General features: G+C 39.5%; 1 protein-coding gene across 3 annotated transcripts; it reads right to left on the minus strand.

The window, feature by feature from the left end:
- Positions 1-116: 116 nt before the first annotated feature.
- On the minus strand, positions 117-22,563 carry LOC146449557 (uncharacterized). Of its 3 annotated transcripts, none has more exons than XM_085101751.1 (13): positions 22,346-22,563; positions 12,337-15,551; positions 6,657-6,830; positions 6,057-6,230; positions 5,359-5,538; positions 4,920-5,024; positions 4,477-4,572; positions 3,553-3,714; positions 3,244-3,369; positions 2,595-2,679; positions 2,063-2,221; positions 1,545-1,622; positions 117-1,409 (listed from the first exon to the last, which is right to left on the minus strand). In XM_085101751.1, exons 2-13 carry the CDS (start codon positions 15,472-15,474, stop codon positions 1,177-1,179), a joined length of 4,710 nt encoding a protein of 1,569 aa, XP_084957877.1. In that variant the 5' UTR covers positions 15,475-15,551; positions 22,346-22,563; the 3' UTR covers positions 117-1,176. The 3 variants fall into 3 exon arrangements, with proteins under 3 accessions (XP_084957877.1, XP_084957876.1, XP_084957875.1); XM_085101750.1 differs by lacking the exon at positions 22,346-22,563 and adding an exon at positions 16,245-16,375; XM_085101749.1 differs by lacking the exon at positions 22,346-22,563 and adding an exon at positions 15,626-15,990.
- Between the last annotated feature and the right edge of the window lie 1,970 nt (positions 22,564-24,533).

Genomic DNA, 24,533 nt, shown 5'->3' on the forward strand with positions numbered 1-24,533 from the left:
AAGAGCGTCTGCGAGGGAGGCTACCTCGTTCGTAATCTGAACATATAAGTATATTTTATTTATTTATTTATTTATTTATTTATTTTTATTTATTTATTTTATAACAATGCATACGATTCTGAATATAACTCATAGATTTTAATAAGTACTAATAAACTCTTTTACAAACACGTCTTGTAGAAATAACGATACAACAGTAAAAATTATTTTTTCTTGAATTTACACGGTTTAAAATTGCTCTTACATATCTTTTTTAGATTAAATGGGCATTTCAAATTGAAACATTCTGTTTACAAGTTATTTGAAATTTTCTCTTTCAGTCTTTTGGGCTTTGTCCCCACGTTTTCCAAAAAAAAAAAAAAAAACCGTGGAGACTGGCAAAGAAATCGTTGCATTTGAAATTCGGCTCATTTTTGTTTGTCGAATAATTTAATTCATTAACTTTGCGGCAGGATAACAGCCTTCGTTGATTTTTTTTCCACTATCAAAAATACAAAAGTCAGTCAACGTACAGTCAATGTCTCTGTAAAACCGAAAGTTAGATAAAGATATTCTCAGTGATTATCTTGAAAATAAAAATCCTCTGAAAGGCATCAGTGACAAGGGAAGTCAACGAATGTATTGTGAGTTTTTTGTTCTCGTAAAGAAACTCTTAGTCTCCTCTTAGATTTCAACCCTGTTTGACACAAAAAGAAGCAAGGCAAATGTACGACTAAAAGACTACCAACTTTCCTGCCACCATTTAAATTCGTCCTCTCATCAAATTTGTTTTCAAAACGAGGCTATAGTCCGTGAATTATCTCTGAAACGGCGAATTCCCCAGACGTCTTGCAACAAGCATATCAAAGTTCTCTGAATACATCAACTTTTTCCTTAGCATGCGCTCGTGAAGCTGGCACTTAGACCTCGGCAACTCGTATTGCTTCGGTGAATCCACGCAGATGAAACTGAAAAGTTTCCGCTATTCTGTTTATCCAATCAACAACAGCCATGTCAGTTTGTAGCCATCAGCAACATCGCTTACAAAACCGCGGGCTCATTTGCATCCCGGAGTCTCGTCCCACCCCTTCTCTGTACTGGTTTTGAGTGCCACGTTGTGACGTCGCGATCTCATCTTTGCTATACCCTCGGGAACTTTCACAGTGTGAATTCTGGGACACCACTCGCTGTATTTCGTTAAAATATGGAGCTCTTGCGCTTCTCTTTGCTCTTTTTCGAACCTCGCAAACCAAAACTCCTTCGAATAACAGAAGATCTGACGCCAAGGGAATCATTCAAATCTTTGTCTTCATCTACTTCCCTAAGATCAGCGCTGGAGACTGGGGCGGGTAGACGCAGGGTTGGTGATGGAGGGGGTTTGATCTCTGCTGTGGAAGGTGTCTTTGTTAATGGCTTGTCTTTTCTGCCACCTGTGAAAAGATGCATTAAACTATATTTTATTTTGTGTTGTCTTCAAGGAAACATGATATATTAAACAGTGCACATCTGTGAGGTTTTAAAACATGTTTCACACTGATCGATAAAACACAGTCTTGCAGTCTTACCGTTGAGTTTCTTGTGTTTGAGGGAGGCCTTTGCTGCTCTCATGGCAGATTTTCTTGTGTTCTGTGATATAATAACACCTGGAAAAACAAAAGAAGGCTCAGACCACCAAAGACACCATACAGAAAGCCGACATTCGAATAGCAATTAACAGTTACTCTGCCATCGTCAACAAAAGAGCATTTCCGTTTTCTGAAGACATACTTTTTGATACGTTTTCTTTCACCTATCGAAAGTGAATGATTTTGGTGATAAATGTTTCCTAACAGAAGTCAATTTTTGTAGGCTTTGAATACTAAATTTTAAAATCTTATAATTCTATGAAACCATTGGCCAAGTACCTGTAATCACTGTGCAATCGGCGAAAAAAAACATTTAAAAATATACTTTTCGGGCCCGGTAAGTTACTGGGATTTCGATAAACGGGCCCCTGGAACGTTTTCACTCCGACCCACGGGACCCCACCTTTCGAAAGGTTTCTGATCTACCAGTGTCACTAATGGATGACTCTCTTCCTTACCTGTTTTCGCATCTTCGCTAACCCGCCGTCTCTCTTCCTTAAACGCTTTCATCCATTTTTCTTTTTCAGCTGCCTTTTTGGTGTAGAATATGTACCACTTTTCTTTCTTGAAGTTGTAGATTTTCCACGCGTTATTGAGGGGCGAACGGTCCAGATTTTCTAAAAGGGAACAAAAACAAATATTTCGTAATCGTTTCACTCTTTAAAACTAGAAGTCACACATTCGGCGAGCGTACCGACGTCCAATGCTTTGCTTGAGCATCCAGTTGAAACTGAAATGAGCCACCCAATAGCAAGTAGTTTTAACCTGAGCATTAGGTCCTCCTGAGAGGGGGGGGGGGGGGGGGGGAGGAGAGAACAAAGGAAAGGAAGGTCTGATACAAAGGCCTTGCCCACTACCCCTCTCCCTACCCCAAAGTAATATATTTTACATTAAATCAGTTTCTAGTTACAACTCTCCCAATGAAACAGTTAAATAGCCTCTCATACTTTCAAGTCATCTTATAACGGCGCTAAAGTTAGCTGCCCTTACCTTCTCCGTCTCTCAGCCATATTACGGTGCAGTCGTCCATGTCGATTCTTCCTTTATACGTCAGACCATTCTTCTTTAAGATATCCTGAATATCACAGAAAAAAATTGTTATCAATTAAGTTCTCTATGGTAAATCCCCTCTTCAGGATATCTTTTTTCAGGAGTGTGTAAGCCCGATAGGATACTAGCTACTTACTCGACGATCCTGCAATATGCCGTTTTTTAATGTAATATATTTTAATCACGATTCTCGGACTCGCGTCATATGTGGGTTGAGATTGCGTGGAAGCGCGTTGGACTTTCGATCGGACTGACTGACACAACCGATCCTCCTCGGATGAGGATTGGTTGTTTCAAGGCTAGGCTGGTCTGTTCATTAGTTTGTTGTTTCCTTAGGGAAGAAACTTTGCACCATGTTGTCTCTCTTCACCCAGGTATACAAATGGCTACCGGCGACATGTTACGGGCAAACCCAACGATGGACTAACATCCCATCCAGGGGGAAGGGGAATAGCAAGTTTTGCTAGTTGCTTCATGTTATAGAAACCTTGTTGAGTTCCGGCCGTGTGGGCGTCTTTGGCTTGTAATACGACTTTTATAAAAGAGACTCGCTCACTTAATTTTTATCATTTCTGTCTTGGAATCTCACCTTTTTGCAGTACACGAGTTGATGATCAAACAGAAACATGACTCGATCCTGGGAGCTGCCGTTAGAAGTCTTGATGACATCTCCGGAGTGAATCAGCTCTGAGCTTCTCTCCAGCACATCGTCACCCTGCAAGGGAAACAAAGAAAAAAAGTTTATTTTGAGAGCCAGTGACACCCTTCAATTTGTTTGGAAAGTTTCAGAAATTAATTAATCGATATTTGAATGTAAACTCAAGGCAGTTGTCTTCTCAACTACCTTATGACAAATTTTAAACTCATCCCTCCCCCCTTAACACAGCTGTTTACTCACCTCCCACCCCTCGATCGTACTTTGCCATTTGGCAATCTTGTTGATGCTCTCAACTTTTCGTTTGCGTTCGTTGATTAAGGAGGCCACGTTCTTCATAGTCTCCAGTGCTTGCGTGACCGTCTGAAAATCTTTGTGAGCTGGTCTCGTGTGCTTCTTCAATTCCTGAGAACAACAACACAACAGTTATCAACTGAAGTGATATAACACATCGATGGCTTCGTGTCAATAATTGCTATATGTTAAAACATCATTTTACTACCCAAACAATTCATGATAGGGTTATCAGAGGTATTAGTACTTTTATCTGTGCAATGCCAAGGGGAATTTCACAGTCCATTTTTTACAGTATAGAACGGTTTTCAATTGAGAAAGTGGTGAGTGGTTTTGCATTACTACGCTCTGTGAATGGTTAACAAAACTCGCGCCACTTTCTCAACCAATGGGAATCCAAACCAAAACAAATCGTGTTTTCGCTGCACGCGTTTTCCCGCGCTTGGCGCCAGTTACATTTATTTGGTTCGATTTCTGATTAGCTCGTTGTATTGTTTACATCTGTTGCGATTGGCCAGAGTAATTACTTTGGTTTTGGTTTTACGACACTCACTTGAAAACCGCTATATCGTCTACAAAGAAATTATTCCTACATTCAGAGATCAGAATTGAACTATACTTCCCACTCTCCCAGGCTTCCACACACAATTTTCCATTTTTTGTTTAAATTTGTGGGATTCAAAAACAAAGATAGCAGCACTTTGGGGGTGTTACAAGGTAAACACATTATTTACAAGAGTTCTAAACTAGTTCAATGATAACGAAAAGCCAACCTAATGTAAGTGTGAACTGTTTCTAACCAACGTTACATCTTGATCTTTCAAGAAAAAGTACAAAGGAACAATTTACTGCATCGATCTGTCGCAAACTTACCGCTAATTGCAGAGGATATTTGCAAATCTTTTGCACTGGTGTCAGCAAAAATCCATCCAGTGATATACTGATCATATCTTGGAGAAGGCGACACGCCTGCAAACAGACAAAGGCATCAACTCTCAATGTCAACATGCATAATCTCCTGACCGTTATCCATATATCTCTTATGTTGCTAGTTGGGAGAATTAGCTTAAAACACCGAGAGACCATCTTTGGCACTCATTTCCCTTTTTTATCATGACCTCAATGTTGAACCAAGTGTATTGATATTGTAAGGAGAAACGGTAGGTGCTGGTCATTTGAACCTAAACCACAGGACACGCACATGACAACACAGGCACACCAACAGATTACCATGCATCTCCTTCGTCGAAAGCAATTATGAACTTCACTGGAGTAGCACATATAGGCATAAAACACAGGAAACCCACTTTTCTTACCTCAAAGAATTGCTTGTATTGGTTGCTTTCACAGAGGGTCTTCAGTTCCGCCATTGCATGAGGATGATTGTTGCAATACTCGGAGTAAATTTCAAAGCCATTTTTCTACAACGGAAACAGAAAAAAATGGTCATCATTACGGAGAAAAAATGGTTGAATTAAAGAAAAAGTACAAAGCGTTACAAATTTCTCCCTCGCTACGACAGATTGCTAGTAAATCAGCATCACATCGTCCACGCGAATAGCTTTTCAATGCAAAAACTGAAGATTTAGGCGTCTCCAACTTTTGGACGGAAAGTCTCTGTTTTAAAATATGGTATCCGCTTGTAAACTGTGGACCGACCAGGGACGAAACTTTCGTGCAAATAATAAACCCTTTCGAAACGTTTTAAGGTAGTTTTCGGAGCTTACGGTGGCATAAACATCAAAAGAAACTTACGTTGTTGAGAAACACAGAACCAATTTCCGAAGCACATGGGTCTTCTTCCTCAAAACAGTCTTCTAACTGTCTCAAGATTTCCTGATGAAACTCATAAATCTGCTCGATGTTGGAGAAGATCTTTGTTATATTTTCTTCGGTAAACATGTCTGTTCTTTTGCGTGCTTGTTTAAGGTAACCCTGTAAAGAGTAATGCAAAAATGACTCTTAATGATCTGAGTGATTTTCTACTTTTCCTATGACCATTAAAAAACCAAGATTGAACCAATCACATCAAACAAATGACAACAAACGTAAATGGCGCAATGAACCAATCAGAGCTCACAGCACAAATATGCAACCGGTAACCGGTGCCAAGAGCGGGAAAACATGCAACCGGTGCCGAGCGAGGGGAAAGCAAGCAACCAGTGCCAAGCGCGGGAAAACATGCAACCGGTGCCAAGCGCGGGAAACATGCAACCGATGCCAAGCGCGGCAAAACATGCAACCGGTGTCAAGCGGTTGCAAACTTGGGGAAACGTGGTTTTGCTCTGGATTGATTGAGCAAGGTGAAAGTTTGCTGACAAATTCTCAAGAGAAAGGACCTTATTTTACTGACTTTTTTCACCAACTTTACGACCTTTCGATTTCCCTAACACATTCTAAAAGTACAAAAAGATTGCTGATTTTACATGACAACAAGCCAAAACGTCTCTCACCTCCACTACATCCTCCAGGTTCTTGACGTAATCTCTCTCCGTGTTCAGGATCTCGAGCACAACACGTGACCTGACGTCAGCATCAGAGAGAAATCCCTCGTTTGTTCCTTTTCTTGTTCGCACAGGAGGCGCAAGTTTGGTCTCGTCAGCGGCAAGAGTCTGTGACACACGGACCTGCAGAGAAAGAAGTATAAGGTAACTACTTTTTCATTTTGTTGTTCGCTGTCCATCTAACTATCCTTGGCCATCCTTCAGCATAACTTTTAAAAACAAACAGTGCAGCTTGTCTTACAATGGTTCTGGTATCGTGGCTCGGAATCCTTCGGCGGGATATAAAATACTGAAGCGTGATATACGCTAATAAGGGGTACAATTGACTCGTTTTTTTTTAAAGGGGTACAAGCACAACCGCTTTTTTTTCCCTTAACCTTTGCAGCCTCTTGTCTCTCAACAATTTTGCTTAGGACACACTATGCTACACAAAATGTTTTGTATCATTTAACTTATTGCAATACATTCCGTAACAGTTTGAAAGAGCCGCTGCGATATACATCGCGGCACCGGGCAACAGCACTAGCATCCCTGGCATTTCTCACTTACCCGAACAAAAGGCGCCGGAAACCAGCCGACCCGGTCCCCCACTTGTCCAAACCACCAATCACATGACGTCATTGTCAGCACGGTGATGATGTCACCCGCTTCGAAACTCAGCTCTTCTGGGTCCATGGTCACGTGATCCCACAGCGCCTCCGCAAAAGCCTCTGGTACATCCATCTGTCACGTAACCGGAAGAGAAAAAGAGGGTTTACGTTTACAAGAAACAACTTACGCTTTGTAATATTGAACTGCAGAAAAGTAAGGCTGATATCTTCGGCGGTTTGGGAGCGTGCGTTTTGTTTTCCCATTCTTGATTTAACCGCAGCAATCTGCGTTAGTCCTGACGCAAGTATCTTTCCTTTTGCGTTATTAACAAATGCTTCAGATAAGCAAGATTCAGCTGCCAAGTACGAACTTTCTTTAACCCACTGAGGCAAAAGTGAGAGTATGTGCAAGTTAAAAACAAGTTTATTTTTCAAATGCACGTTCTCCACTTCAAAATCTTTTAATCTCCCGCTCACCCCACTGAAAGAAAACCGCTAACGAGAAAATAATCATCTCCTAGCGCTATCCTAACACTGACATTATATCGGCCTGCTCTTTGTGGCGCACCTAACTAAAAGCGCCCATAAACCACTGAACTTGATGCTGAAACTACACAAACTATATCGACGAAGATTCTACGATAAGGCAAAAATGCGCGGACTTTCATTTTCACTCTTTAACTCTTAAGAAAACAATTTGAGAAATTTTCTAAAATTATTCTAAGAGAAATCATGTACCCATCAACAGCTCTCACTTGAAAGGTCACAGTTAATGATTTTATCCACAGGCCCAATAGCATAATAAACAGCATCACAGGAAAGTACTGCACAGTAGCTTTCATTTGAAGGGTTATACTTTAGGATTTTTTCCACAGACTCAAAAGTTAGAACCACCTTGTACAGCATAATATACTGTGAACCACAGCAAAGTATTGCTCAGTAGCTTTCATTTGAATGGTGACACATTAGTCCTCTCTCAATGAGGATGTCTGATTCAGTAGAAACTTCTTTATCAATAATTTTTATTATATGTCAAGTATCGTGTGAGATTTGAGTGGGGTAAACGAGACCAGTATAATCGCTAAGAAATCAACTTCAGACAATCGAGAACCTTCCTGAATGCTTAAATTTAAAAGCATTTTGCCACAAAAATGTACGCGAATACTTGTGCAACATCGCCGGACAAAAACGTTAAAAATGCAACGCGCTAACAAAACTTGATATGAATTTGTCATATATTAGTTACATTAATACCGTGAGTCACGTTAGGCGGAAGACTATAGAATAAAATGGGTTTATTTGCAAAAATGTACACAGACAAACGCAAAATCAACTAAAATATTGTTAACGAAGGAAACAGGGGAACCACGATCCCATGAAAGTATCCGTTTCTGCTCTGATAACAAATGTAAATTCCTCCTACCGGTCTCTATTCATTCTTATAGTATAATAGGGAGAATTTATTTATCTATCGATGCAATTTTCCTTTGCGGTCACTTTCCTTCGCTCTTCTTTTTCTATAGACTGTGAGTAGTCTTTTATTTCCTTTTAGTAAGTTGGTTTCACTTGTCGTTGACAATGGAAGATTTCAAGTGTTCATCTTCATTTTGAAAAACCAAATTAGGACTGTTCGTGTCAGTATCAAGTTCCTCCAACGTTAAGGATCATTTTACGTGTTAGATTTTCCCTTTTTATCGTTCGGGTACGTGGGTAAATCGATTGTAACTAGCTATTTTTTGAACTTTGCTTTGATATGAAGGAAACTATGTACATGTAAAAATGGATAAAGTTAGATGAACAATTTTGTTCGTAATTAGAATTGTGGTATTGGTTGAACACTCAGACTGAATATTGTAACATCAAATCAATTAAGAGAACGTGCTTCTCTTTCAAATACTTGTGTATCCTGCAGTAAAATCAAAACATCAGCCCACGCATCTTATTTTCAATGTTTGTACACAGCAGAGAGATGTAAATTTGCACTTCAAACAAATGCGAATGCAAATTTTAATATCAAGAAAATATTCCCACGGCTATCAGACAAAAGGCTAATAGATGACGAATTAATACAAAGTGCGAAAATGTAGCAGTCGAAAAAACACGCGGATAGGAGGTTATTTCTATTGCTAAGAAACGGGAAACGAAAAATGCAATAAAACTTTGAAATTTGGGCTGAAAATGACGCTATTTCTATTAAGCTAAGCACTGTATATAAAAGACAATTGTTTACCCATCAATTTAGCCTCTTTTAGCACCCAAGCAATAATGTGTTTTAACTTCACCGATAATTGAAAGTTAATGGGCGAAACTGCAGGGAAATTAAAAACATTCAACCGAATCAATGGAAATTAAATGAAGCAAGCACGGAATCTAAATTCGTAAAATTGAACGTGTTTTCGATGACTGTTTGTTCAGGCACGCCGTTCCGTACTTTGTACATGGAGTCACTAGTCTCGTGATTAATCCCATGGGTTTTTTCAATTCAAACTATTTTGCTAAATGGAAACAGGCGCGCAAGAGTTTATAGCGATGAAATTTAATGGAAATTTAATTAGCGCTTATATGGACACGAAAGATAAAATAATTTGCAGCTGAGTCGTTCATTTCTTAAGTTATTCCTCTTGTGTGTCGCTGGTTGACTGAGTTTCGAGTACATCACTTTACAACTTATACCTCCTAGGGTGCTGAATCTGTACAACATCGATGGATTTTCAAAAACTGCACCCTGCACCCGGCACCCATCGACAAACACAGTACCATCAGAAAGGTACTGCTCAGTACTTTAATTGAAATGGTCACGCTTTATGTTGTGATTTCGTCCATCGAAACTGAAGTTAGAACCTCATTTGGCTGGATGGGCAAATTGTGACTGAAGTACAGAAATGTTGGCATTATCGACAAATTTCCAATACAGGAAATGATGACCGCAAATTCAAAGCAAATCCAGCCGCAGTTCATATCACCAAAGGACGAATTATTGTTAATTAACTGTTGGAACATCATTATCGGCTTCATTAGTACAATAAATCTGTAATAAACGAATTAAGCTTCCGACATCAGACTGCATGAACCTGCTTTGGTACAAAAACATAATATGGTAACAAAATCTTGACCGGAGAAATCCGGATTGGATATTTCCCAGGATAGCTTGTATACTGTGGTGCTGATAGGTACGATTAAGGTATATAATAGCCGTATCAGACCTTGTTCAGTACGTTTTTTAAAACAATTGTAAAAATTACACGTGAATTATCTTACCTCTCGATTACCTTACCATAAGCTATAAATATCTTCGCTCTAACAGTAATACCAAGGAGTCCAGATATTATCACATATCAGAATTGCCATATTCTGTTTTTCACGATAACGAATTTGACGTGTGGTGTGCGTTCATTGGTGTCAAGTACACTTCTAGACAATACTTTAAAATTTAGCCTCAGGGTAATAAGTGAGTTCAATTGCGCATCAGTAAATGCAGACAACAGCATCACTCGCCGCGTTCATGTTGTTGTAAAACACGGCTGGTACTAAAGAATTGAAATACGATCCCTAAATAATCGGTGTTGTTTACTTGGTTATGACAATTCCTGACAATGTGTCAACAACGTTTACAAATTCAACGTTTTCCATGCCCCGGGTCTGTCACAGAACTGCCTCTCTCGCGCTTACTCAGTATTTTGAACGCAATAACTAGATTTTGTATATGCAACTCGTTAAATAAACCTGTAAGCTAAAGACCGTAAATGAATTACCTTTACGCCGTTTGCACTCTCTGAACTTTTCGTTTCTGTGATGGACGGCAAGGCTGATTAATTAAAGTTTTATTTGTTCTTTTCGAAACGCGGTGAATAAAATGCTATCTCGCCTTTATGAGGTAATTACATGCACCTTGTACTATACTCTAATTCTACGGGTTTATTAGCACAGGAAAACAATCAAAGCTCCGTGGAAAGTATGAAGAAGGAACGATAAATAGCCCCCTCGAGGATTATAAGATCAACTAAATTTATCATTTAAATAAAAAGTGGATTAACATAGTTAAACCAAGAACAGAATTTAAAAAAAATATGCACTTTTTTTGTTTTTCTTGGTAAACATTCAAGCTAAAACAAAAAGCTATTTGTGTCGAGATGAAATTTCAACCAATACTTCAGTTCTCCTGTTGCTTATTAGGTGGTACTTGACAAGGTTTTACATCGCTTTGTACAAAGAATCTTTCAGTGAAAAGCATTCCTTGACAAGGCCATTCTTATTTTTCTTTTTCATTTACAAGTTCTTGAAATTCTCTCACTATTTGCGGTTCTTTGTTATTTCATTTCAATCAGTCAGAATAAACGATTAAAAAAATAAAGGTTTTTTGTCAGTTTCATCGCATTTTGAGCTGTTTTCGTTAATTATCTTGTCGAGCAGAATAAATTGGATAATTTACAATAAAACCTCTTGTAACGTAATACTGAAACGAATGAAGAATAGCGAGATTTCTCATCTAAATGTATCCACATTAAAAAACATAAGGTCCGATAACCAGCTTTTTATATATTGCGCATTGCATCACGTGCTATTCTTTTTACGAAACGGTTATTTCACTGCTTGGTGAGATATTTAGGCTACCAATACAATTGTCATGTTCCTGTGAGCTATTCCAGCTCATTCCATCCCGGAAGCAAACAGGAGGGCCTGCACTCAACTAACATTAACTGAATCACTCTACAGCTGTGTTTTTGTGTCCTAATATGGGAAATCCACGGGAGTTTTAGTACATTATTCCATGTCAAAGAAATTGTGGGTAATATCAGTGGAGAAACACTTAACACAGTCAGGGAAAGGAGGTAGAGTAGGGGTCTACAGGCTAGGTCAAAAAATTATCTTCATAATCTTGGTACTGGTAGGGTTTTCATTGCCATTTGTCTCAGATTCAAAAGGTAATTCTCTTTAATGGTCAGAAAACTTACGGAAATCATAGCTAGAGGCTGAGGTTAAGAAATATTAAGTCCCAGTAAAAAAATAATAATAAATGAATATTTAGATAAAATTATAAAAACATAACAATTACCAAGGGCACATTCTTCTCAGATTGTTATTTCTAAAGCAGAAATATTTTATACTGGCAGATTATTGTCTGTTCCAAGCAAATATATATTGACCAGGCAATTTAATGGCAAAAGGGATCACCAGTGATCATTTTTGATTCACTTGGCAATTGTTGTGGAATCACCTTATGAGGGGGGAGGGGGGAGTAAGGGAGGCACAGACCAAAAACTGTTTCAAACTGTAAAACGTTTGGTCCAAGCAGGGGATGTGGCTGGGACCTAAGGTTCCCATAAAAGATCCACAGTATGTGTTAGCCACACATGGCAATGTTTACCAGTTGAATATCACCTTGTAGTGATGCTGGCAGAAGAGGTCCGAAATAATATGTCTAATATTAATAAAAGATGTCATCAGAATTAACCACAAATAAATTCAACTATAAATAGCATACAGACACTGCTACAGTGATGGCCATATGTGGCAATGTTTACCAGTGGAATAACATTTTGAGTGTGCTGGCTGAAAGGTCCGTGCCAGAACAATACAATGTATCTATATAGATGTAAGCCAAAAATAAATAATTTAACTATACACAATATGCAGCCTACCTCATCATCATCTTCGTCTTCCTCATTATCACTGTTCTGCTCTGACTGTGAGGGCCAATCCATATCAGATACTGAAGCACGTTCTTCTGGGATAGGAGATTGCTGAGGAATATCAGCAATACCGAGATACCCAGGTACACTGCGTGAACGATTCAGACTGACATCAAAGTTACCAGGGAAGGAGAGTTCTGACGTGACAGAGAAAGTACTACCTAGATCATTCTCTGTAAATGATGACGATGAGTTAATGGACTGCTGTGAACTGTTACAACTTCCAGTGCTATTGGATCTCTGCAGCACGTGCTGAGGAAGTTGGAGGAAAATGTTGTCACCATAGCCACCATATGAGTGACGCTTTCCCTTGTCAATCATTTCATTGAACACGTTGTCGACATACGATAATGATGCGGTATGCTTCATTCTGTGTTTTCTAATGATACTTTTCTTTTTCCTGAGCACCACCTCCGCTGTGCATGGTGGCAATTCCTCGAGACTCTGAATTCTTGGTCTGACATATGGTGGACTAGTAGAAGCTGGACTGTCATTATCCTTGTCCAATTGGGAGCAAGATACTGAACGATTCTCTACAAACAGCACTTGTTGAATCGGTGATTTTGATGGAATCCTTGCACTACATGATCGCTGGCGCTCTTCAAAAGATTCTGGAGCCAAGTGAGATTTTAAAATTCCTCCAAGTTTTTTGCATCTTGAGAGATCCGGAGAAAGTTCGGATGGTGATTTTTCACCATTGTTCTCTACAGTTGCACTGTCATCTTCAAAGTTGTTGTCTATATTTAAACTACAAGATGAATCAAGGCTATCGGTGCTAGCTGTAAGATTCACTGGTAGTAGATGATTAGTGTGAAGTTTTCTAATATCTGGAAAGCTGTGATACATCATTAAATTTGATCGCACAGGTGACAAAGATTGCTTGGACGAGTTTGGCAAACTATTCACTTTAACAGTCTGTATTTCTTTCTCAGCCAATCCGTGTTCACCGTTCCAAGTCTTTCCTAATCTGTTTGTAATTAAGTCGGCTGACAGTTGATCACGCAAATGTTGTATATTTAATCCACCGGCGTTTGCTTTTCGTGATGACTCAGAAAACCTTGGAGAACTCGGCAATGAACGTGAATCTGTCAACTCGCGTCTTGTTTTCACGCAAGATAAACATTCCCGCAGTTGCGTTGACCCATCTTCCTCTGTTTGTCCACAATTCGTAGAACAAAAGCGTTCTTCGCAAACTTTTTCCTCGTTGTTTACTTTCTCGCAGGATAAACGTTCCGTGCTTTCACAGGCGATTTTTTCTTCTGTATTCTCGCTTTCGTTCGATTGTTCCTCTGTGATCTCGTCAATTGTTGATTTAACAACCCAAAAATCCTGCTCGTTATTATTTTTTTGAAAGTTATCAATCATCGTTTTACAGTCAGCAAGCGGTTCAGTACCCTCGTACAAAGAAGTACATTTGTCTTTTGTCAACCCATTATCTGCACTGTTAACCTTGGCGGGACAATTGAAAACTCCATTTTCAAGATCACGGTCATAGCTTTCCAGAAAATCGTTTTCTTGAATAATCGGGTCGGCTTCCCCATCACACGCGTTCTTCAGATAGAAAGATCTTCCGCTGTTCTTGAAGGACCGAAGGAATTCCATTTTAAACTTGGCATCTCTTGGGTTGAATTTTCGCGGTTTTTGTCCATAGGATGAGTTGTTGCCCATATCAGATTTCAAGTTAACAAACTCTCCACAATCAGTCGTTTCCAAGGACGAACTTCTCTCCTCTAAAAATTTCGATCCACCTTCGGAACTATTCTCTTCAATTTGATGGTTATTACCGTCTCCCGCAGCGATATCCGTCTTCCTTACAGAAGAAATTGGCGAACCAATATTTGATGAGTCTTTATGAGCTGAATATAGCTGTGAAGGAGGAGCAGAGTGTCTCTTTTGTGCGTCATTGTTCTTTACGGTTCGATGGGTGATATTTGACCGTGTTTCGTACCTTACACCATTCCCTTGAGTAGCACTTGGGAGTGGGTCCACTTCTTGTCCTGGTTGGATGCCCACCGCATGCGAACATCCTGTCACATTTTGATCACAATCAGCTCTCGTACCAATGGCCACTGATCCACTGGAACCAGGGACAAATTCTACTGTACGTGCCTTTTCGAAAACCCCGCGATTTTCGCGGTATTCGTCAACTCGAATGCAAGGTGGAATCGCGGCCAAAGTTCTTGATTTTTCCATAGGGGGATTACAAGGATCCAGTTCGCAGTCCAGAGAAAACGACCGCGGAAGATTCTTCTTCGGGAAAACCAGGGATCCTTTTGATCGCTTCAACGAGTAGTACTTCTTGCTTCTGAAGTGAAAATCGCTATCTCCGTAAGAATCAATCGATGAAGTACTTGCAGCTATATCTGTCACTAGAGTCTCCAAATTAGCGCTGTAGGCTGACGATAAGCGTGATTCTTTCGATGCCACGGTTTGCGGTGTCGCGGATGACAAGCTTTTCCCACGCTCACTTTTGTCCTTTGAATGATTAGATCGCTTAAATAAATTCGTCAGTATACTTAAGCTCTTTGATTTTGAAAGTGATGTTCTTTCTATATTTGTGTTAGCCCTCTGCCGCTTAGGTCCTTGTGATCTTTTCTTCGATTTTGATGCGTCCTTACCACAAACTGGCACTTCGGTGACATGAGCGTTACTCGAAGAAGATTCCGCGGTAATTTTCTTTTCTTTACGATTATTATTCCCGTTTGTTTTGATTTTCTCAAATTTCCTCTTATCCAAACTAGAGCTGTCAAGTGATGTTTTTCCATTTCGATAATGCGAGTGTGAATTTGCTTTCGTCCCGGCATTATCTTGTTTACGTGACACCGTATTGTCTAGTTCCTTGACCAAACTTTTTCGCCTCACGTGCTTCGTAGAACGTTTCGAGCCGCGATTATCGTCATCTTTTGTAAGACCAGCACGATTTTCGTCACTGGCAAAAGACATTGATCTCCGCGAGTTTCCCTTTTTCAATCGAATAGACTGCCTTATAGTGCTTTGAAATCTTTGCAGACGCGACTTCCATATCTTCGGATGTTGCTCTGGCAGCGCCATGTTATTCTTACCTTGCGTTTCTTGGTTCAGGGACATCGTGTTTTCACCGCCAAGTTCCCATTCATTTTTTCAATTTCTTTTGCCTTTAGATGCCTGTAGACGCCTTTGGATTCCTGCGTAAACAAATGTCAAAATTTACAATGTTATCAGTAAACGTAGAGAATATAATGCTAAACGTTTATATTACCTCTTTCAGGGCTCATTGCAATGCAAACCCATGGCATCAGTTTCTCTGGTAAACTGACAATGCCAAAACCAACATAGTAGAACGTTGCTCCTAGTAACACATCTCCTTTAACAATTTCTTCGCCCAAAATTTTGTAATAATCGATTATGAGTGACAAATTGGGTCGCCAAAGTGATCACCAACCCACCAGCAAACACAACCTTCAATGATCCAAAATATCCGGAATACATTAAAAAATGTTAACACAACTTCAAGGCGAGGGAAGCTCACGTTTTGCGATTTTGCGTTTAAAAATCTTGTTCAGACAAAGAAGAGGTAATAATGATTTGAAATTATCATTCTGGTGCCTTCTCGTCGATGATAAACGTGCAACCTAATGAAATTTGCATTACACGGGTGAGTGAAAACAAAAGACCCAATTAAAATGAATGATTTTGCTTTTACAAAACACGGATGGCAATTGGCTCTACCAGGATGCAAACACAAAGCGATTAGAGAGCGAGCGTAATCATCTGTCTTTGGATGCCAATTGGAACAGGCTATCGCTAAATAAAGTTACGTAAACAAAAGCACAAATGGAATAATCATCATGAAAATAATTGTTTGTTTATGGGCTTACCAAAGGAAGTGATAATGTGCCAGCAATTTGCTCACCCCCTAGGAGGTGAGCAGTGAATTTCTCTGCTTCTTGGGCGCAATTCACAGATCGAAATCAGTATTTATCCTGGTATTTAGCGAATGAAATGAAATGTTACATGACTGAAGCACATGACTTCAAAGGTCAAAAATCTATCCCGCCTACAGAAATTCATGCTGTGACTCATATTGGCGCCCCAGGGAGTTTTTAATCAGGGCCCATTGAGGACAACGGTTTTTATATGATCCAACGTGCTGTGATAACAGCTGGTTGTGTTGACAGACAAAATATGCACACCAGGAGAAGGGGAAAAATCTTTCAAATAAATACTGCTTTACCTAGAAAAAACTCAGGGTAGGGCCATTAACTCTTGAGCAAAAGAATAGGCCGTTTAAAATCTACTCAAATCTATGTGGTGCACCCTCTTCAAAACTTACTATCAGATAGTATCTATTTCATTTCTATCCACACCTTCTTAAGTAATTCAATGGGATGAAAACGAGAGTAATGACCGCAAACTACAATAGGTATCCTGTCTTCTTAAATACCAAACGATTTTTTGCTAACTGAACATGTTCCTTCTCGCGCTCGAAAAACACCTTGATCTCTTTTCAATGGTACCCAAGAAAGTGACAGTCGTTTGGTTTGCTTGTTTGTTTTCTGGCGGTTTCTCTCCAGGTAGTTTTTTTTTTTAATATAATTTATAACCCGTCTTCAGTTGGTAAGAAACTGCTCAACTTGACCAATTGCTTAACGAAAGCGCAACTAAATCAACGAACCAATCAGAATAAAAAGCAAAGACGAACAACCGATGCCAAGCGCGGGAAGCGCGCGCCAACCATTTTAACCTGTCATGTTTAGCAAAGTTTATACCGGGGATTTGGAAGCCATTCTACAAACGTAACAGTCAGGTGACCATTTAATTCAGGTTTTAACGTACAATTACGTAGTCTAGATACAGAAATACTACAAACAAGTTTAACAGACGGAATTATGCGTAATCAGGTGATTACAAGTAAATTCCGTCTGTGGCGCAGCCAGGTGGCCAGGCGCAATGGGTTCTTGGCGCAGCCAATCACAAGCTGCATATTCTGGTAGATCAGTGCCAAACGGGTAAAAATCAATATTAATCGATATTGAGACATTTGTTGAACGTTGCCCACACTTGTTCCTGGGCCATTGTTTTTGCTGGAGTATTCTTACGTTCTTTATCTCGGAGGACTGGTACAAGTTGAAGCCACATGAGTTCAGATCAACGGTACGAACGCACTTTCATTAGACTATCACGTGTGTTCCAACCTCGTTCCTGTCACCCACCTTCTCTTCTGGTTCTAAAGTAAAAATGTAGAAGCTGGGGAGCTGGGGCATGATTATTGAAATTCCCGGTAACTTTTCGGGCCCGAAATCAAATATGAATTAAAATCTAAAGAATAAAAGCGCGGGTCCTAGCTAAGAAACCAGTCCATTTTGTTTTGTTAACTGATAGTGTTATCATATTATCTGCAAACTATTGAAACCTCGATTTTGAATGTAAACAACAACAGCTTTCCGGGTCCGTTAATTATCGGGACTTTCGAGAAACGGGCCCCTGGTTTGGAATCTTGTTTCTTCTAAAATGACTAAACGGTTTTTCCGACACTTTTGACTGCTCGACTAGGAAAAGGAACCTTGCTTAATTTTCCCTTGTTGGCCAGTCAACATTTTTCTCGTAAAACAAAAACAAAAAAAACAAAAAAAAAGGAAAGGAAAAATGAAAATGCTGGGAGAAACACTGCAAAAAAAGAGAGAAGAATAACCATAAAACAGTAAGGCCCAGTTCAGACGCCGAACTTTTCATGAGCCGAACTTAACTCAAATTAAGGTCGGCCCAAATCGCGAAAATCCCGCCTTTTGATTCAGACGCCGCACTTAATTAGCCGAACTTAATTTACTTGAAACAAAACATCCTCTCTATGAGAGACAGCATCTGAAATACGTTATAGTAATTTATGCATTAGGTTTGGCTCATGAAAAGTTCAACGTCTGAATCAAAGCCGTTCCAAAGCCGAAACTCCCGGCTGAGACAGGCGGGAAGAACGGCTGAGCCGTTCCAAATTGAAGCAGCCGTTCTCAAGTGATTCAGACGCCGAACTTTTCATGTACTTAATTCAAGGTATTAGGTTCGGCTCATGAAAAGTTCGGCGTCTGAACTGGGCCTAACCCACTTTTGAAAGCTGTATGCCAATATGGCGGGCCCATATTTAATTTCGTGACATTCTTATCCCAGCACAAAACTCGGCTATAAAGCTCAACTCTGCATCAGCGCTGATAATTTTCTTGTTTAACATACAAACCAACGCAGACAAAAACAATTCATTGATACACACTCACCCGGCCGAGGAAACAAAAGCACTGAGTTCACAGTAAGCGCAGTATGAGGCCACACTTAACTTTTTTTCTAAACAATGCAATATCACCCATTATTGGCTCGGTAATGTACTGGTAAAGAAGAACAAAGATAGACATGTGGCAAAAGTATGTATTGGGAATATCGTACACTTTCGAAATATTTAGCTTTCTGCAAAGACTCGACATGAAAGACATGAAATGCTCTCTGATACTAAGTCACCTGAGTGATCGCCCACTGAAATGTAAGGGCATGCGTTTTTATTTTGGCTTTCCCTTCGATTATAAACAACACAACGCAGCTTCGTTGTAGTTTTTTCGGTCTTATTGCTGCAAATAAAGGATATATCCAGAGAGTTTTGAGTGAACGGTTATTAAATTTGTTTCTGCCTTATAGTGGCGTTGGTTATGATGAGAGCCTTGTCACCCTTAATTTGATGGCTTTAAAATCTCACGCTATTTATTTTGTAATTGCCTACATCATTGAGTCACACAAATATCAAGCCCAACAAAACAAGACCGACCTTTGTCCAAGACGCAAAATTTGCACCAGTTAAAGCAAATAAAAAAGTTCACTTTCCATGAGAAATCTTAATCTTTGGAGAATAGCGCAAGTTTATCTATATCAGAAGTCGGAGAATACAAGTGATAAGAAATGTGTTTACGTCTTTGAAAGTGTTGTTGTGTACATGGCGAGTGTCGACTCTTTATATATTTGCTTAAGGTTGAAATAAGAGGAATTTTCTGCCAAAAGTTCAACGGGAGATGTGCGACAAGGTCAACAACTACAAGCTCTTCTCCTGATCGGAGGCTTGAAGAAGGCTCTGCGCATGTCTGTCAGTTTGTACTCGCGTGACGGATTTGCTCGCACAGCAAAGTGCCTGCACGGTAATGAACTTAAAACTGAGAGTCTCTTGGCTTAAAACGCAACTAGAAACGATTAGAAGTCACGTTTGCTTTAATGTTTATGCAAAAACGATAGCATTTAAAGGTTTATCAGTAAAGAAGATAAAGAGTTCCGGCAATTATGAAACGATACACTTAATGATCCACAGGCAGCAGTGGAACGCCTCAATCATGTTTAAGAAACGTCAATTTTCAGATCTTATCTTGTTAGCGGCTTAAAGCTATATGGAGCTCAATCAACTCTCGCCAACTGACTGTCTCCATTTCGGACGCCCGAGTGTCCCAAATTGTAGCAATTATCAAGAGACAATAGAACGGGCTCTAAATTTTTTTTGGAATTGTCGCGTCAGTCAGATAGATCTCTGTATCATTTTTTGAGGCCATCTTGGTTCTGTAAGGAGCTTATACGAGAAAAAAAAGTTAATTTCGTTAGGCTCCTCTAAAGATTATCAGATTTTGGCAAAGGATACAGCTGTTGTCGCTTAACTAAATACGAAGAAACAGTATAATCCAATCACAACAATGGCAAACAAATGGAGATTTAGAAACAAGCGTTGTTCGTGCAAACCTTTCTAACTTACAATTGAAAACTAATTTGCCTGACTGAGAAGATGTTTAATGACTTTTAATTGCGCTGTATAAGCCCTTATGGTCTATTAACCAGTTCCAATTACATGGATAACACTGATTTCAAACGGCAGTTCGTCAAGACTTCAATACCGTAAGTGCCATGGCTTCATAAATATGGGTAACCTCTTTGTCATTGGCTTTTTGCTGCGTTTATGTTATCGTGCAAGATAATGTCCAAGACGCGAATATGTATCGAGCTGAATGTTTGAAAACCGTAACCCTCAAGATTACACCCCACTTAATAGCTGTTCTCACTACAACCCCCTGGCCATTGAAAGCAACCCTTCAACCACTGTTTCAAAGCCAATTTCCATTTTCGCCACTGCATGTGCACCCAGAGCCAGGGATAAAATACTTTTATCGACCAGCCCAACCCTGATAAAAGAGACTATATGCTGCTAGCTCATTGCAGTTAACAAATTTGACTTAAAATTTACACAATATTCTAACTCTTTTAACCCTCCCCTCACCGCTGGATTGAGTGGGATTGTTACTGACACACCATCATGTCTAGCAAGTCTAGTACTCAAAGTGAACTATTAAGGGATATCTGAACCAATTACAATCCCTTTCATTTACTTCGTGGCAGTATAGCTAGAAAGAACCCGGTAGGGCAATCTCAAAGTATCAAAGTTGTAAACAAGTTTTGGTAACATTTTCAAAATTTCGGCTACAATGTTATTGTAAAGCCGAAAGCAAAACACCACGCCTAACCAACACAGGAGCCCATGCGGACGAAATATTCTTCTTATTTAGCAGATGCTTCACAATTTCATCTCCTCGGTTATCACTATGATTTGTCAAAAATAGGCAACATAAACACCCACATTTTGATGAATTAATTAACAGGTAATGAAACCACTTATGACACAGTCAATCCTAACTTGAAGAAGATCTTTTCTCTCCAGCCGGTCTTAGGAAAAATGCACCCCAGGTCCTCCGTTACATACAAAAACCCAACCTTGGGACTTAGAAAAGGGAGCAAATGCCCCACCCATGGGACGAGACCAAAACCGTATCTTCTTGCAAAACACTAAAAGTCTCAGTTCCAAAAAGAACAATAACTAATTGAAACAGTATTAAACTCCATATTAATAAAAGCCAATGACACACAGTTCGTCAAATGTTGAACGATGTCTAGACCTTTTGGTGCCAGTTTGTTTTGGTGTTCAACATGTTGTCGGAACTGCTTTTTGAACGAAATTGAGAAACCCGCTGTATTCGGTCAACAATTGTTCAACAACAGTGTGAACGGCCTCTTTTCACCAATCGATATGACGTGATGCGCTGCACGATCAGTTTGTTGAGTAGTCCGGTTCAAAATTTCTTGTTCAACAAATCTGTCAGAACATGATCTCTTGTATCGTGACCCATGATCCATGCCATTTTAAAATGTATATCACTTCATTAAAACCATGATTAACCTGTCTTAACCTTTCATTTTTTAAAAGAAAATGTTTGTCTTGATTCTGGGACACGGTTTTTTATAACAAGGCTTGGAATTGATTGAGCCATTGCGCCAAACTTCAAAACCATTCATTCAACATGATGTGCTAAAATGATCACATCACAAACAATATCAAAATATAATATGCATTTAATGTAGACCAATTATCGGACGGTTTATTTCCTTGACAAGCGCTCATCCGATTTTCCTCTACCACGGAGCGAAAACCCTTGCTCGAACTAAAACCGGAGGTGGATCATTTCTCCCGCTGCCGTACCGAGCGCGCGTGTTCGGTGGCGAAGGATAAACATGATTTCATGGTGCGAGCCATGATATTCATTGAGACGGAAACTGTTGTTAATTTATCTGCTTACTGTGTAAATATCTCTATTCAGTACTTCAAATTCATCACAAATATGATTTGTGTTTCGTAAAGAGTATTGTTTGCCCCAAACAGTCGAATAAACTGGGAACAAACTAGACTAAACAACAAAACACACCTATTTATATTGTCAGTAGCCAAGATTGGCTAATAGAGGTCACATTTAATTTTAAACCACAGTGGCTCGAACAAGTGTTGGAGATAACTTGGTTTAGCTTGATTGGGTTATATAGATTCGGCTGCAAGATAAACCGTAACTATGCTAAAGAAAATAGCTTTCAAATACTTATTCATAAAAAAAGGAAATAATAATATTAAAGGTAGATTTCTTACCCCAGTGACTGGAGCGTGACTCTAAGTCAGATCACAGCATTCCAAGTTTACAAATTTACAAACTTTCAGCCTTTCCCAATTCCGGAGATGTAGAATGAAAGCACTGAGCTGTTTCTCTCCTCACTAATTCACTACGTCCTGAAAACATTCACTCCCCAATTTCGATGTTAAAGAATTTAGGCGGCTCAGCCAAAGCCGGTTGCATGCGTTATCCCGGAAACAACTGATCTACTAAAGTTCTAGTTTCGTAGTTGGTTGAATTAGCCGCTAAACAAAGGTATCAATTTCTTTTTGACAAAACGCCCGGGGTTATCTTGTAAATGTCAATCAAAAGAACAGGCCTTGTCGTCGTGGAGCTTTCTTTCTTTGTTTGGGACGAAACCGCTGCCTGAGGAGGATATCGGAAGAAAACCCCAACGGAAATGACGAATGGCTTGGGAATGCAGTCAACCGCACGACATGTGGTTTTTGGGCTTCGGTTTTGCGTTCTTTTCTAACAAAATTGAAACCCAAAATATGCTCTCAGAAGCTTGGCACTGGGGGATAAATTTACAGCGCTTTCAAAAAAGTGCAATGCAAAGTCTTTTTGAAACACAAAAACTAACTTTGCAGCCGGTACCAATAAGTATAGTCAGATTTCCGACTTTGTTTCGTGCCCAGGCTTCACATGGAGTCTCTCCAAGAATCATTCTGAGTACAGGTCAGATTTGTCACGTAAAGGGACAATTTTCCTCAAACGGGGCCGGTTTGATGAAAAATGAAAGACAGAAAAAGACACGTATGCTCCCCCAGAAAGTCCTCTAAAAACGCTGGAGCGTATCAGGTTGGTAGTGAGCTGATTTGGCGTTCGTCTCTCAACTCTGATTTAATTTGCAACAGTAAAACCTTCATATTTGAGAAATTTCCGAAAAATTATTGTTTCTCCAGACCCCTTCTTCTCAGTGGAACCTTCGAAACCACCCAAAAATCTGAGATGTTTATGGGACTCCGATACCATGAGCAACAACAACAAACCAATGATGGCAGTTTTGAGTTGCTTGAACTGATCTTTTAAAAGAAGTACCCTACACTGATCTGAATTCCAGATTTTTCTAGGAATGTCGAAGGGATTTCTGCTTGTAGCTTAAGAAGATTGTAGGGATTAAAGGTTTTAAGTGACAAAAATCTTGGATTCAGGAGTATTGTCCCCTTAAGCAACGTGGAGTACTAGTATTAAAAGCTGACCACAAATAGAGCTGCTTAACTCCAGGTTGCATCAAAGCCACAGGCTTTTTGTGAGTAGTGTGATAATTATATAACTCAGTGCAAATTATGATCTATCCTTAATTCCACTTAAAATCTTTACTAGTAAACACATGTGCTTCCATGAAACAGGAACGTAATCGAAGTGTGTTCAAAACTGCAGAAAATTACTTACCAGACAAATGGTCTAAAATACGGGTTATTGTTGCCACTCGCAGAATTCTACTTCGAGAGGGAGAAATCAAGACAGGCGATATGAGCGGGGAGGTGGAGAAAAAAAGAAAAAAAAACTATAACGGAGCTTACCTTTCAGTAAGAAGCTGAAGATAAAACAATCAAGTGCTTCCAAGAATTAAGTGCTTAAAATTCAGCCATGGGAAACATTTCTGACATTTTATGTTCCTTTTACACGAAAACTCCCACCGTACTAAATCCGACTCGGAATCGGCGAATTTGTACTAAGTTGGGTACATGAAAATGAGTCTAGAAGCTGTATAATAACCGCACAGTGTGCTCCTGCCCTCTCAAAACAAATGTATAATATTACTTTGTTTCGTAACCGAGCAGGTTCCTCACATAAATTCCTCGTTTTATGAATACATTTTACCAAAGTTGAAACATGATACTCTGACCTAAAAGCCGCAAAAGTCAGCTATTCAAGCTTTTATCACGTTTTTCTGTTCCAGCAGGTGGCTTGTGTGTTAAACTCCTTTTGACAAATGCTCAGTGAGATTTTGACGTTTCCTTGGCAGCGAAACTTCGGGAAAAGGAATTTAAGTCCTCTTTGTTGCACGCAATAGATTTGCCCTTTCAAAAATGTTATTCATAATGCGATTTCCTTTTTTCAACATGCAAAGCTTATTATACCAAACCAAACAAACCAACAGGTCACTTTTAAGCCTCATGGATTTTTCCCGTTTGCCCACAAATTGGGTTATTTTCTGCT

The sequence above is a fragment of the Pavona decussata genome, unplaced genomic scaffold, assembly GCF_977016875.1.
Source record: "Pavona decussata unplaced genomic scaffold, jaPavDecu1.1 SCAFFOLD_602, whole genome shotgun sequence".
Lineage (NCBI taxonomy): Eukaryota > Metazoa > Cnidaria > Anthozoa > Scleractinia > Agariciidae > Pavona > Pavona decussata.